General features: G+C 42.4%; 1 protein-coding gene across 2 annotated transcripts in view; it reads left to right on the forward strand.

Annotated features, from left to right (window-relative positions):
• Positions 1-372: 372 nt before the first annotated feature.
• Positions 373-15,845, forward strand: part of DSTN (destrin, actin depolymerizing factor) — a 39,146-nt gene continuing 23,673 nt past the window's right edge. Inside the window, exon 1 of one of the 2 annotated variants that reach the window (XM_009233321.4) lies at positions 373-1,465. In XM_009233321.4, coding sequence (XP_009231596.1) covers positions 1,463-1,465 — 3 coding nt within the window. In that variant the 5' untranslated portion in view covers positions 373-1,462. The remainder of the gene's footprint in view (positions 1,466-15,845) is intronic. The other variant, XM_009233322.4, reaches the window with a different exon arrangement.

A 15,845-nucleotide genomic window follows, 5' to 3' on the forward strand; every position in this document is an offset into this window, starting at 1 on the left:
TACGTAGTGCCAGAAAAAAAAATACTGACCATCCTGTCCAAAAGTCTCATTTTTGGAGAATTAACAGTTTTGGTCGAGGCCATGATGTTCTCGGTAACCTAAATTAATTTATAAAATTCTTTCTGTTCCCTTTATTTCCAACAAAAACACCCGCAGCAGAAACTCTGGGATTCATCTGGGCCCTCTGAAAACCGTGTTTCCGACGCAACCGCCCAGTAGAAAAACACAATTCCAAATTAAAAACCCGGAGAACTGAGCGGCGGGGCTGGCGCCACCGTCCCGGGACAGAGCGGCCTTTCCCAGCCACACCCCTGCGCGCCGCCGGCCTCCTTCCCCGGCAGTTCCCAAAGATAAATAAATCCTCCTTGTTTTTCCAGACCTGAAATTAACGGTGACTCACAGAGCACTCTGCATGGCCACGGTCGCCTCGGGAAGGAGGAAAAATGTGCAGATTTCCCCTCACGCGAGGGCAGGACAAGCCAGACTGGGCCAATCAGGGGAGGTCGGCGGGAATCGCACCAAAGTAGGTAAAAAAATGCGGGAGGCGTCCCCGCTGCCGCGGCCCGCGACTCCGCTCCCGTGGGTGCTCCCCAAGTGCGTTCCCCCTCCTCGGGCCCTGCCCTCCCCTCCCCACCCCCAACATCTCTCTCCTTCCACCACTGTGTCCCTCTCCCTCACCTCTCCCACATCCCCCTCCTCTCCCCACTCTGTCCCCTCTCCTTCACCTCTCCCCTTCCCTCCCCCCACTAGTGCCCCCTTGCCCCTCCCCCACATCCCCCTCCTCTCCCCACTCTGTCCCCTCTCCATCACCTCTTCCCTCCCCTCTCCATCCCCCTCCTCCCCCAACTATGTGCCCCTCGCCTCTCCCCTCCAAATCGCCCTCCTTCCCACACTGTGTCCCCCTCTCCCCTGGCTCTCCCCTCCTTTTTCCCCTCCACGGCCCCGCCCCGCCCCCAGCGGCAGGCACACCTGGCCAGGTGGCTGCCTCCCCGCGCGGGCCATTCCTGCACAGTGGGTGGGGCGTCAGGTGGCCCCGCCGAGGAGGCGAAGGAAGGCCACCCCTCCCCCATCATCTTTTGCCCGCCCCTCGCCAGCAGGAGCCAGCCCAGTCCGCCTTCTAGCCTTCTGCAGACAAGAGAGGACGCACCCCCACCCCTAAACACTTTCTGGTGAGGGGGACTCTGCCCCGCGGCCTTAAGCAGATGAGGGAAGCTCCCCTCCGAGAGTCTGGATAGCCGCCCGGCGGGGTGTTGCCGGGCCGGCTGGTTGCGTAGCAACGGCGGGCGGTGCGTGACGTGCGCAGCCGCGTTCCGTCCCGAGGCGCGCCCGCCCCGGGGTAGGCTCGCGCCGCCGCGTCAGCTCCCCGCTGGATTTCTCGGTCCCGCAGCCGTGAGGAGGACGCTCTGCAGACTCGCTGCCCGCTGGCTCCCTCCCCCGCGTCCCTGCGACCGCCGCGGCGAAGATGGTGAGTGGGAGGGAGGCCGAGGCGTGGGCCGAGGCGGCCGGGAGCAGTGTGTCTCTGGGGCGCCGCGGAGTCGGGGCTAAGGGGGTGAGCCGTGCCTCAGCCCGGGGAGGGACCCGGTCTGGCTGCAGTCTCCGGGCCGCGGGTGGGAGGGGTCTCTGGGCCTCCGTCGCCCGCCGTCCTGGTTGGGCCCCCGCGCCCCGGGGTGGATCCGCGGCCGTTGCGCAGCTCCCAGCTGGGGTGAGGCCGCCGCCCTGAGCGTGGCCTCTGCGGGTGCCTCCAGACCCGGCCTTGCAACAACTGGCCGGGGTCGAGCGCCCCCACCCGCTCTGTGAAATCCATCCGGGGGTCTGCACACCGAGGCCGGGGAGTGGGGGGCGGGGGGCGTCGGAATCCGGCCACCGTCCTGGTTGGCGTGGGTTTCCCCAGAGCTGGCACTGAGGCGCTTGGTGACTTGTGCGCGTTCCAGCCTTTGAAGTCTATCCATCTCAATAAGGAAGATAAAGCGTTTATGGAACAGTCCTAGAGCACGGAATGATCGCTAACGAGCAGGATCCTGGCATGATTTAGAACGAGGTGGCCTTGCAGCTCCTTTGTTTTTTTCTTTTTATCTGGCAATCGGCTTCCAGCAGCACTCTCGTCGTGCTTGTCAAGCTTGGCAGTGTCTATTTTAACCCTTCCCTGCCCGATCTATCCGTGTATGGTTAGAATTTTTTTTCTGACCTGTAGACAGTTGCACTCTGCCAGAACTTGGTGCTCAAGGTGTGGGCATGATGTTGGGATGCTGATACAACCAAATTTAAGAGCTTTAAAAACCGTTAAAATACTGGAGTCACCAAAAAGTAAACAGGTGCTCATTAGTATATTCTATATGATGGACATTTTGCTTAATTTACATATTTTCCCCCTTTACACTGTCACTCTAATTAGCTATTTAAAAACGTATTCTCAACTGAACTATCAGATGGAACATTTTGTCATTTTCGTTAGTCTGCACACACTGTTACCATTTTTGGTCAGTGATTTGCAGGCATAGCCTTACCAGACTTCGCTAGAAATATTACACTGTAATTGCATCTGTCTGTCTAGAAGCGGTTGGTACCAGCTTATCTGCATACAAACTGTTTTCACTGTATAACAGTTTTGGTTTTCTTAAGTTATTGCAACTTTGGTGAACATGCAGGCAGCCCCTTAGTGAAAGAAAAGATCAACTGGTAGTTTCTTGCTGACTGTAGATATGTATGTAATAGGGATTTGATACTGTTCAGTCTTTGGTTCTTCTTTGGTTTAATGCTGTAAGCTACAAAGTATCAGCATCTTGAGTCTTCTTAATATCTAATTATTAAAAATTTAATAACATTTTAAATGTAGATGCTACTTTATACTAAAAGACTTAATCTAGGGGCTTTGAGTTATGGTACGCTTAAGACCATTCACTCTGTGAAAGTGCTTTGAAGCTGACTAGGCTCTGCTCTAGAGACTTCTGATTTGACATTATACTTTTTTTATTGAGTGGCTAATACAGACTTTATTTTTCTGTTTGAAAATAAGAGACCAAACATTTTATCTTTAGTTAAATACTGAAGTTAAATGCTTAGTTTTAGTTAAAGCTTAACTAAATTCAAGGAAAGAAGAGTCTGTTATATTTCCTGGTTCTTGTGAGGAGTGGGAGAAATAAAAATTAGAAATGAGCGATTTCCAAATACGCTTCAAAATTGTTGGCTTTAGGGAGATCAAGAAGACCTTACAAGTTACTCTTAGAGTTCAGATTATAGACCCCCCATTTTTAAAGGTTATTTTTGTTTTTAGCCTTATGAGCGCAGGAGCATCTTTGTTTAGTTCAGTGATTAGAGAATATTGTGGGTATTATCCCAGAGTCTAGCACTTTCCTTTTAGCTCTTTTGGTTAGATGCTTGGTTCCAAGTTTCTTTTAAGATTAAATTTTAACTACCGATGGGTTTGTTCTAAATTAGCAGAATCACTTCCTTGTACTCATTAAGTCTTTTAGAAGCACCTGAAATAAAGCAGTTTGAAACCAGCTGGGCACTTCAGGATGAGATTAGATGTTTTCAGATGTCTCCCCCAACAAAAAACAAACAACGTCTGCCTCCACATGAACCACAATTACAGACCCCAAACAAAACGTGTGTGTGTGTACTGGGTGTGCCAGCCTCCTTATACAGAGATTGTTTAGTAGCCCATCATCAGGTTACTAGGGTTATTTGCTCAGTAGTTCTACTGGATATAGATTGAGACATCACACCTAGACTTGCCTAGCTCCTCTTGTAACCAAAGAGTATCTTTTGTGCTTCTTGGAAAGTAAGAGTGTAGTCTTGCCCCTGAAGTAGAGTTAAAAGGTTTGCACGATAATCTAACCCTTAACCTTATGCTAATCTGAACTGTGGTCTCACAGACTGAACTAATTGGCGCAGTATTCAAGTATTCTAATACTTGGTGATTAGCAAAAACACTACAACCCAGTGAAATAGGTTGGGCATGTATTCACATGCCTATTTAACATATGAGAAAACAGATTGTAAAGGATTAATTGACTTGAGACAAATCACCTTTTCCAACTCCAAGTTTTAAAATAATAATTTTGAAACATTTTAAGCAGAAAAGTACACAGAATAAGAGATCCTTTTTTACAGGAAAAAAAGGGCTATCTTATTGCCATATTTCAGGTTTTTATGTTATCATTACAGCTAAATATGCATCATCTTCCTCATCCCACTCCCATCCCTCCCTAGAGTTATAACCATTCCTGTGTCAAAGACATAATATTTGTCTGGTTAAGGAGATGATTTTATTCAGGCTATTGCAATTAGGAGAGCATTCCTGATTGCCTTATTTGAAAATATGCAACAGGCCAGTTCTTTGCAGTTACCTGTTTCCCGGAACACAAAGCGATGGGGTGGATTAACCATCACTGCTTTCTGAGAACACAGAGCTCAGGTAAAGTTCACAGTAGTCACCTGAAATTGATATTCATTGATAGTTCCATACTTTTAGCTACTTAATCATTCATATGTATTGCCTTGATGTGCTTTTAAAACTTACGTAAATACTGTGCTTCATGTATCCTTTTGCAGCTCTGTGAGAAAAAATTAAACTTTGTGGGGTGGTTTTTTTTTTTTTTGCCGGGGAGGGCAGCTTTTGGATTTATTTGTAGCTTTGGTTCTTCAACTGCTGAATTGTGTTCTTTTGTATGATTGTGCAAGTTTATCCATTCCCCTGTTGATAGACATTCAGCCATTTCCTAATTTTTTGCATTTTTTTGGTCTATTTAAAGTTTTTATAATAGGCAATTTCCATGTCATGTATTGCTATATATTACTTCTCTAGCCCCAGTGTGTATCTCTCCATGGTATATATCTAGAAGCGGAAGCCCTGGATTGGAGCATACATATTTTCTACTCTACTACTGGTTCGTTCTGGTTGTATCTCATCATCAACAGCTTGTTTCTACATTGCCTTTCACCACTTAATAAGAGACTTGAAACCTTTACCAGTCTGATGGTTGTGAAATGGTTTCTCATTATTTTATTTTGCATTTCTCTGATTACTAGTGAGCTGACTCTTTTCGTATGTTTATTGCATCTTAGGTTTTTACACGCATGCTGCATCCTGCAAACCTGGCCATTCTGTAAATACTTATCATCTTCACCTAAGCTTATTTGCAGAGCCGTAAAGTAAATGTAGCAGTAAAAAAAATAAAAATAAAATAAAAATAAAAATCAGCTGGACACAGTGGCGCATACCTGTCATCTCAGCACGTTGGGAGGTTGAGGCAGGAGGATTGCTTGAAGCCAGGAGTTAGAGACCAGCCTGGGCAATATAGTGAGATCTCGTCTGAACATAAAAATTAACTGGGCATGCTGGCATGTGCCTATACTCCTGGCTATTCGGGAGGCTGAGGTGGGAGGATTGCTTGAGCCTGAGTGTTAGAGGCTTCTGTGAACTATGATTGTACTACTGCACTCCAGCCTGGCCACAGCGGGAGACCCTGTCTCAAAAAAACAAGAACATGATTATCAATACCAGAACCTTATACTGAGGAGTAATATTTCTCTCTTCTGGCACATAAATTTCTTTCCAGGCCCCTTACCCAGCTAATTACCAGAAGTTCAATACTCTGTCTTAATTCTACCCACCTGCCATTTTTAGGCCCCTGGTAGTGGTAGAATGTAGAGTGACTTAGGACAGAGTTCTTTCCTTCTTTGCCAAGGGCTGTGGAGATTAACATCCTTCACTTTACACTTACCCCTCTCTTCCCTGGCAGTTACTCTAGCCAAAACGTAAAAACACACACAGTAGATATATGGGAACAATGCACTTTGGGCTAAAATTTGCTGTGTACCTAAAACTTCTCTAAAAAATTAAAAGTCTATAGCTGGGCATGGTGGCACATGCCTGTAATCCCAGCTACTCAGGAGGCTGAGGCAGGAGAATCACTTAAACCTGGGAGGCGGAGGTTGCAGTGAGCTAAGATTGCACCATTGCACTCCAGCCTGGGTGACAGAGCGAGACTCCATCTCAAAAAAAAAAAAAAAAAATTAAAAGTCTAAAAAACAAACATGCAAAACAAGTAAACATGACTGACTTTCCTTCTTTTCTTTCTCCTTTCCTTTCCTTTCTTTTTTCTTTCTTTTCTTTTTCTTTTTTTTTTTTGAGACAGACTCTCTTGCAGCCACCCAGGCTGGAGCTCACTGCAGCCTTGATCTCCTGGGCTCAAATGATCCTCCCACCTCAGCCTGTGGAGTAGCTGGGACTACAGATGTGCACCACTACACCCAGCTAACTTTTTAAAATTTTTTGTAGAAATGAGATTTTGCTACCTTGCCCAGACTGGTCTCAAACAGTCTTCCCGCTTTGGCCTCCTAAAGTGTTGGGATTACAGGCATGAGCCGTCGTGCCTAGCGACTATTTTTTATAAATAGAATTTGTTTAAATCAAAATTGTGTTTAACTTATTATACAGGAAGACTTCAAATTTTTGAGTTTTTATGTTAATGTAACTTTATATTTTCTTTCAGTAATACTTTGAGATGAAGCACACTATATTTGAAATTTGAAAAAAAAACTTGCAAGTCTTGAAAAACTGAATTTAACATATAAATGCATTGATTTTGTCCACAGAATGACACTCTAGTCTCTGAGTAACTAGAGCTAGTCTCTTTGTTGCACTGTCATTTGCATATGTAAACCACAGAGCATAATAAATAAGTAGAATATTGTGAAAGCTTTTTTTTTTTTTTTTTTTTTTTTGGAGGCAGGGTCTCATTCTGTTACCTAGGCTGGAGTGCAGGGGCGTGAACACAACTCACTGCATCGTCCACCCTCAGGCTCAGTCAGTCCTCTACCTCAGCCTCCTGAGTAGCTGGAACTATAGGCACGCACAACCACTCCCAGCTAAGCTTTGTATTTTAAAAGCTTTACATATATAAAGATGGGATTTATAAATATAAATTTATATATAAAGACGGGGTTTATAAAGATGGGGTTTCACCATGTTGCCCAGGCTGGTCTTGAACTCCTGGGCTCAAGTGATCCACCCACTTTGGCCTCCCAAAGTGCTGGGATTACAGGCATGAGCCACTGCACCCAGCCGTGAAAGTATCTTGAGCTTAATTCCCTTGTGGCATAACATTTCTGTCTAGATTGTCCATGAAAGTCATACACAAAGATTTACACCTAACACTTCAGCAATATTGTAACCACAACTTTTCTTCTATTCATGCCTCCTTTCACTGATGTTAGAAGTGAGAAGTTTTCACTTGGAATTGTGCTTCTGAATTACCTCCTGCTCATTTTTCTTGAAATTTTACAATTGGGAGAGGCATAGACTTACACAAATAAACATCGGGTTTATTCGTCTCCGTAATACTTTGGGCCAAAATGTTATTTTCATCATTGAATCTGCTGTACTAAGACCCCCATTGAGTTGAATATTTAGAGTGATTCTTAGCTCCAAGATTAGTCTTCTAGTAGCTGATACTGTAATGCTTACATGCTGCCAACACTATTCCATGTTTTGCTTTGTTATGTTTTACGTACATTTTTTGTTTGGAGGTTCTAGTGGGGGAGCGCAGCTGCTCATATAACCTTGGCCAAAGACCAGTTCTCCTCTATCAGGAATGGTCATCCTCTTTGACGAGTGCATAGCTTTGAGAGGGACACACATGGAGTGGTGAGGGAGGAAGGGGACACTTGCCTAGCCAGCCAGATCAGCCGAATCAACCCTGGTGATCAATGGGGTGACAGATGTTGCAGCCAGATCGCGCTCACATCCTACGTAGATTTTTTAAAAGGAATTGATTTCTGTAAAAAATGCAATTAAAGTTTTAAAATTAACAATGTAATCTCTAGTTGAAGGTGTGAAAAGACTGAGAACGTCTGTTGCAGCAAGGCATAGATGAGTGCTTGAAAGATAGAAACGTAAGTTCATACTACACCTGGAAGGTCATTTGTCATTGTGTTTGTGCTTTTGGATCACATCAAAGGAAGATTGTTTACTCCTTTGAACATTTTTACATTACTTCATAGGTTGTTATTTCTGTTTGCCTCATCACAGAAAAGCAAAGATGAATTTCCTACCCTTGTTTTTATCTTGGCTTGCCTTCAGAAAATAGCTTGTAAATGTAATTAGTGTTTATTTTAAAATGGTTTCACAACTTTTCTGTTGCTGTTTTCATGTACAGGTGGAGCATCCCTAATCTAAAAATCCAAAATTCTCTAAAATCCCAAACTTTTTGAACACCAACATATTGCCACAAGTGGAAAATTCTACATCTCACCTCATGTGACAAGTCAAGTCAAAATGCAGACAAAACTTTCACACACAGAATTATTTAAAATATCATATAAAATAATTTTCAGGCTATGGGTATAAAGTGTATATGAAACAAATGAATTTTGTGTTTGGACTTGGGTCCTGTTCCCAAGCTATCTCATTATGTATATGCAAATATTCCAAAATTTGAAAATATCTGAAATCTGAAATGGTTGGTACCGGAAGGTACTTAACCTGTAGTAATAGAACTAACGCTAAAGCACAGCACGGGCAAATACAGGTAAGGCTTCTCCAACTTGAGCTAGAGCAATCTTTGAAGTCAGTTGTTGAAGCTCAGGAGTTTTTAGGAATTCTCAAATCATTGTAAGAATCTGCAGCCTGACCAACATGGAGAAACACCGTCTCTACTAAAAATACAAAATTAGCCAGGCGTGGTGGCAGGCGCATGTAGTCCCAGCTACTTGAGAGGTTGAGGCAGGAGAATTGCTTGAAACTGGGAGGCGGAGGTTGTGGTGAACTGAGATCGCGCCACTGCACTCCAGCCTGGGCAACAAAGCAAGAGCCTGTCTCAAAAAAAAAAAAAATCTTTAGAGGAATACTCTAGTTATAAGAATATTTCATCTCTAGGCCAGTGTTGTCAAATGCAAAGAAAATACAAGCTATGTATATACTTTTAACTTTTCTAGTAATATTTTTAATCAGTATAAAAATTGAGAAATTTTACATATAAATTGTTTGAAATCCAGTATATATTTTACACTGAAAGCACGTATCAATTCAGATGCTAAATTTTCATTGGAAATATTTGATCTGTATTTAGATATGATAAAATTTACATTTGAAAAAGTAGATTCATATACTTAAGTTGCTCCAGACCTACTTACAAGTTTTCCAGTAATGGATAAGAATAAATTTTTAGAATTTAAGTTCATTAAAATTAAATGAAAATACAGTTCCTCAGTCACACTAGCAACATTTAAAGGACTCATTAAGTCACATGTGGCTAGTGGCCACTTTATTGGACCAACCTAAGACTTTGTGAGTTAGCCTATTTAATTTGTAATGGGAAGTTAGTATGCGTACCAACTAAATTCTCTGCATTTCTGCACATGTCCAAGAAACGATGCTGAGATAGCATACGAATTTCTTTATAGGACTTAAGATGTTTTATGAAACTAGACTATTAAGCTCTTTTAAGATGGGGATCGTACATTCCAGTAGCAAGATACCACTCTCATAGTAGGCCCACATAGATGTTACTGAATGAACATGAATGAGTGAATGGAAGAGGGTATCCTTAATTATGACAAAGGACAGGTTCCCATGGAGGTAGATTCCTTTAATTTTTATACCTTCTATTCCCACATACCTTTTTTAATGCAATGGAAATTAGATTTTAAGTATTGAATTAATTGAATAGTACCTCCCCTTTGTATACTGCATGACAATTTACTTTGAGTCTTAAAAGTAAAAATCCTTCAAGATAGTTAAGGCAGTTATTAGAGTAATACCTTTAAAGTGATTGTGGCATATTGAAAGTCCTCAATAAATGCCAGTTTCCTTTCTTTCCTTAAAAATGAAACCGTGGAATTTGATGCTCATTGAGGCATCCTGAACCATGTAAGAGCACTCAAAAGCCTAACAAATGAAAGAGCAAGAAGTGGCCGGGCGCGGTGGCTCATGCCTGTTATCCCAGCACTTCGGGAGGCCAAGGTGGGTGGGTCGCTTGAGGTCAGGAGTTCGAGACCAGCCTGACCAGTGTGGTGAAATCCTTCCTCTACTAAAAATACAAAATTAGCTGGGTGTGGTGGCGCATGCCTGTAAGCCCAGCTACTTGGGAGGCTGAGGCAGGAGAATCACTTGGACCTGGGAGGTGGAGGTTGCAGTGAGCCAAGATCCCGCCATTGCACTCCAGCCTGGACAACAAGAGCAAAACTCCATCTCAAAAAAAAAAAAAGCAAGAAGTAATGCTGTCTTACATAACTTACAAGTATTTACCTTATCTCATTCAACCCTTATAGCAACGCATTGAGATAGATATTATTTGTGTTAAACTACACTGCCACATTAAAAGCATGTGCTCAGTGTCTGGCTGCTGGGTTTTTTAAAATCTTGACTCTGCCACTTGCACTAACTGTATGACCTTTGGTAAGTTCCTGACGCATTCTGTGCCTCAATTTCACCATTCTTCCAAGTGGGAATAATAATAGTACCTACCACCACAACAGTATGAATGATGCATGTAACTAGTTTAAAGCAGTGGCACAGGCCAGGTGTGGAGGCTCATGCCTGTAAACCTAGCACATTGGGAGGCCAAAGCAGGCAGATCGCTTGAGCTTACGAGTTCGAGACCAGCCTGAGCAACATGACAAAACCCAATCTCTACATAAAATACCAAAAAAAAAAAAAAAGGAAAGCTGGGTGTGGCAGTGCATGCCTGTGGTCCCAGCTACTTGGGAGGCTTAGGTGAGAGGATTGCTTGAGCCCAGGAGCTTCAGGCTACGGTGAACCAAGATTGCACCACTGCCCCTCAGCCTGGACGACAGAGCAAGACCCTGATCCCCCCAAAAAAAAGCAGTGGCACGTAGTAAAGTGCTTATCAGTTTATCAGTGTTAGCTAAAATAAATAGTGGCAACCTTAGATCTAATTAGGTTAATAGTCTTTTGTTATTACTTGCTATCCAAGTGGAAGAAGCCAGAATCATTTATTTAACTCATTAAAAAGGGATTCCTGCCTGACTAATCAAAAGGCAGTTTATCCTTCAAGGGTCAGCTCTAGGAAGACCTGCCTGACGTGACACCTCCCTCTTGTCATCATGTCTCATACAGAATCACTCATTTCCTGGGCTGTCAGTGCATGGAGAACTTGCTGCTGGTGCAGCATTAATCATATGTAGTATTCTTTCTTATATCTGTTATTTCTACCCAACTGAATATATCTTTAGAATAGTTCAAAGTTTTATTCATCTTTATATCCCGTATTCATCTTTATATTCTAATGACACCAGTGTGTGCCTCAGTAGTTGTAGAGCAAATGAAAAGAGTTGGAGGAGTGCATTAGAATGTGTTTCAATAGTTTTACTATTTCTTTAATATTATTTTACTTGGAATCATTATATATAATCAACTTTTTAATTTGAATTTTCAGGTGACTTGATTCTTGATGTAAAAATATCATTTTACACTCTTAGTTATATTTTTCCTGGAGTAGTTAATGGAGAACTAAACAGTTTTGCATTGTCCTCAATGTTTAGAATAACAATCATTTATGCAACAAATATTTGAGAGATTTTTGTATGTCAAGAGCTGGTCCAAGCACTAGGGAAACAAGTTCTTTCCTCATGGAAGTTAGAATCTAATATGGAGGAAGAGACAGAAAAGACAAGATCATTTCAGCTGGTGATAAGTAGTATGAAGAAAATAAGGTAATCAATAGGGAGTACTAAGGCCAGGCATGGTGACTCACACTTGTAATCCAGCACTTTGGGAGGCTGAGGTGGGTGGATCACCTGAGGTCAGGAGTTTGAGACCAGCCTGGCCAACATGGTGAAACCCTGTCTCTACTAAAAATACAAAAATTAGCCAGGCGTGATGTCGCGCGCCTGTAATCCCAGCTACTCTGGGAGGCTGAGGCAGGAGAATCACTTGAACCTGGGAGGCAGAGGTTGCAGTGAGCCGAGATCGCACCCTTGCACTCCTTCCTGGGGGACCAGAGTGAAACTCCGTCTCAAAAGGAAAAAAAAATGGAAAGTACTAGAAGAGTTGGGCTACTTTAGCTAGAATTTAGAGAAGGCCTCTTTTGAGGTAGGACTTACATGGCAATAATGAGCTAGCTATGTGAAGAGCATTTAGGGCAGAAGGAACTCTTAAGTAGAAGGGCCTGTAGAAGAGAATGAGCTTGACATTTGCCAGGGACAGAAAAAAGGCTTGTGTGGTTAGCATTCAGTCAACAAAGGGGAAATAAGTAGGAAATAGATTATAGGCAAGAACTAGACCAGAAAGGGCCGTTAGGTCAAAGGTGAGGAATTTGAATTTTATTCTGATGGCACCAGGAAGCCATTGGGTGTGTGATGGTGGGGAGGTGTTAAGTAGTGTAGTGGAGCGAGATATGATTTATCCCTGTGGTTGATGTGTAGAGACATACAAATGGGGACAAAGACCGATTAAGAAACTATTGCTGGCTGGGTATGGTGACCCATGCTTGTAATCTCAGTGCTTTGGGAGGCCGGGGTGAGAGGATCACTTGAGGCCAGGAGTTAAAGACTACCCTGGGCAACATAGAGAGACCGCCTCTCTACCAAAAAATAAAACATAAATAACCAGGTGTGGTGGCACGTACCTGTAGTCCTAGCTACTTACGAAGCTGAAGCAGGAAGATTACTTGACCCCAGGAGGTCGAGGCTATGGTGAGCTAAGTTCACACCGTTGCCCTCCAGCCTGGGTGACAAAGCGAGACCCTGTCCGTAAACAGACAAACAACAACACAACCAACTATTGCTTTATTCAGACGGTAGATGGTGGTAGCTTGAATTAAAATTTGTTAATAATGAGAGGTGGTAAGATTGGATATATATTTTGGGGGTAGAGCTGGAAGGACTTAATGATAATTTGGATGTGTGGCATAAGGGAAAGAAGACTATCAAAGATAGCTCGTAAGGCTTAGACCTGATCTACCAGATATTTGATGGTGTCACTATGCTTGAGGTCCTATAAAAGAAGCTAAAACAAAATAGTTTAGCAAAAATTGAGGTTCTTAGAATTTTGAGGAATAAAAAAATTGATTCAAAAGTTTTATAAATCTTTAAAATACCATAATTTCATAGTTGATTATATAAAAGTAGTATATGTTCATTGTAGAACATTAAGAAAAATTTAGCTGTAATGACAGTTCCAACCAAAGTATTAACATTTGGGACATTTTTTTTTAAGCCGTTTAATATATATTCTCATTTTTTCAAGAAGTAATTATTAGCTACCTTCTAGGAACCTGGCACTGTTGTTGTAGGCTCTAGAGATTCAATAATATACAAGAAAAAGTCCCTGTCTCTATGAAGTATACATTCTTTTTTTTTTGAGACTGAGTCTCACCCTGTTGCCCAGGCTGGAGTGCAATAGCTTGATCTTGGCTCGCTGCGACCTCCGCCTCCTAGGTTCAAGCGATTCTCCTGCCTCAGTCTCTTGACTACTGGGATTACAGGTGTGTGCCACCACACCTGGCTAATTTTTTATATCTTTAGTAGAGATGGGTTTTCAACCATGTTGGCCAGGCTGATCTTGAACTCCTGACCTCATGATCTGCCTGCCTCAGCCTCCCAAAGTGCTGGGATTACAGGTGTGAACCACCGCACCTGGCCCTGAAGTATACATTCTAATGGGAGAGACAGTTAAGAAATAAGTAAACAAATAAGATAATTACAGATTTTATACGTATTATGATGGAAATAAGGGAGTGAGAGAGTGACTATCTGGAGACTGCCAATATAGATTTTTCTCACACACTTGAGTTAATCTATAAAGGATAAAACTGTATTTCCCATTTCCCAGTGTGACATGAGTGCCAGGATAATTCAGTTGGGGGGAGAATAGTGTTTTCAACAAATGGTGCTGGGACAATTGGATATCCGCATGCAAAAGAACGTATTTGGATCCCTGCTTCATACTGTGTGTTGTATTTAACTTAAAATGGATCATAAATCTAAATGTGAGCACTAAAGCTGTGAACTCCTGGAAGAACACATAGGTACAAATCTCTGTGAACTTGTGTTAGGCAATTTTTGTTGGTAGTTTTCCTGGCCTTTCTAGGCAATGACACCAAGAACACAAGTGACAAAAATAGATAAATTGGACTTCATTGTATTAAAAAATGTTCATCAAAGAACACCATCAAGGAAATGAAAACACAACCCACAGAATAGGAAAAGATGTTTGCAAATCATATACCTGACAAGGAGCTTGTGTGTAGAATATATTAAAGGACTTACAACTCAACAATAAAAAACACATTCATTTGGGCAAAGGATTTGAATAGCTGTTTCTCTAAAGATGTGCAAATGACTAATAAGCCAATGGAAAAAAATGCAGAACATCATTAGCCATTAGGGAAATGCAGATCAAAACTGCAATGATATACTGCTTCGTACCTGCTAAGACAGCTATAATGAAAAGATTATTGTAGCAAATGTTGGCCAGGCTATGAAGTTGGAGCCCCATACATTGCTGGTGGGAATGTAAAATGGCACAGTAATTTTGGAAAATAGTTTGGCAGTGCCTGAAAAAATTAAACTTGGGAGCTACTGTATGACTCAGCAGTTTTACTCCTACCTACATATCCAAGCAAAATGAAAATGTATGTCCACACAAAAACTTGTATACAAATGTGCATAGCAGTATTATTCATAGTTGCCAAAAGTGATAATAACCCAGTGTTCATCAGTTGATGGATAAATGTAGTATATCCATACAAGGGAAGGGAATATTATTTGGCAATAAAAAGAAATGAAATACTGATATATGCTACAACGTGGATGAACATTGAAAATATGCTAAGTGAAAGAAGCCAGTCCCAAAAGATGACATATTGTGTGATTCCATTTATACAAAATGTCCAGAATACACAGATCCATAGAGACAGAAAGTACATTAGTGGTTAGCAAGGGCTGGGGTGGGTGGGAGTGGGAATGAGGAATGACTGCTAATGGGTTTGGAGTTTCTTTTTTTTTTTTTTTTGAGACAAGGTCTCTGTCACCCAGGTTGGAGTGCAGTGGCATGAGCATAGCTCACCGCAGCTTCTGCCACCCTGGCTCAAGCGATCCTCCCACCTCAGCCTCCTGAATAGCTGGAACTACAGGCCCATACCACCATCCGTGGCAATTTTAAAAAGTTTTTTTTCAAGATGAGGTTTCACTATTTTGCCGAGGTTGGTCTTGAACTCCTGGACTCAAGTGATCCTCCTGCCTCAACTTCCCAAAGTGCTGAGATTACAGGCATGAGCCATTACACCCAGCCCAGGGTTTCTTTTTGTGGTGTTCAAAATGGTCTAAGATTAGGAAGTGGTGGTGGTGGATGCACAACTTTGTGACTATACTGAAAACCCACTGAATTTACTACACTTTAAACGGGTAAATTTCATGGTATATAAAATATATCTGTAAAAACTACTTAAATTGTTTAATAATATCATGCATGTACATCACCCTCATGTTAAATTTATTTTTATAAGAAATACTCTGTCATCTTGTGCATAAATCTTGCATTTCTTCAAAAGAGAGTCCTAGGTATGAAATCACTGAATCAAAAAGGTGTGTGTATTTCTAATATAAAAAAATATGCTTACCTGCAGGGCACAGTGGCTCACGCCTGTAATCCCTGCACTTTGGGAGGCTGAAGCAGGCGGATCACCTGAGGTTGGGAGTTCGAGACCAGCCTGACCAACATAGAGAAACCCTGTCTCTACTAAAAATACAAAAAAATTAGCCGGGCGTGTTGCCACATGCCTGTAATCCCAGCTACTCGGGAGGCTGAGGCAGGAGAATCGCTTGAACCCAGGAGGCAGAAGTTGCGGTGAGCCGAGGTCACGCCATTGCACTCCAGC

Source organism: Pongo abelii, chromosome 21 (assembly GCF_028885655.2).
Source record: "Pongo abelii isolate AG06213 chromosome 21, NHGRI_mPonAbe1-v2.0_pri, whole genome shotgun sequence".
NCBI classification, from domain to species: Eukaryota; Metazoa; Chordata; class Mammalia; order Primates; family Hominidae; genus Pongo; species Pongo abelii.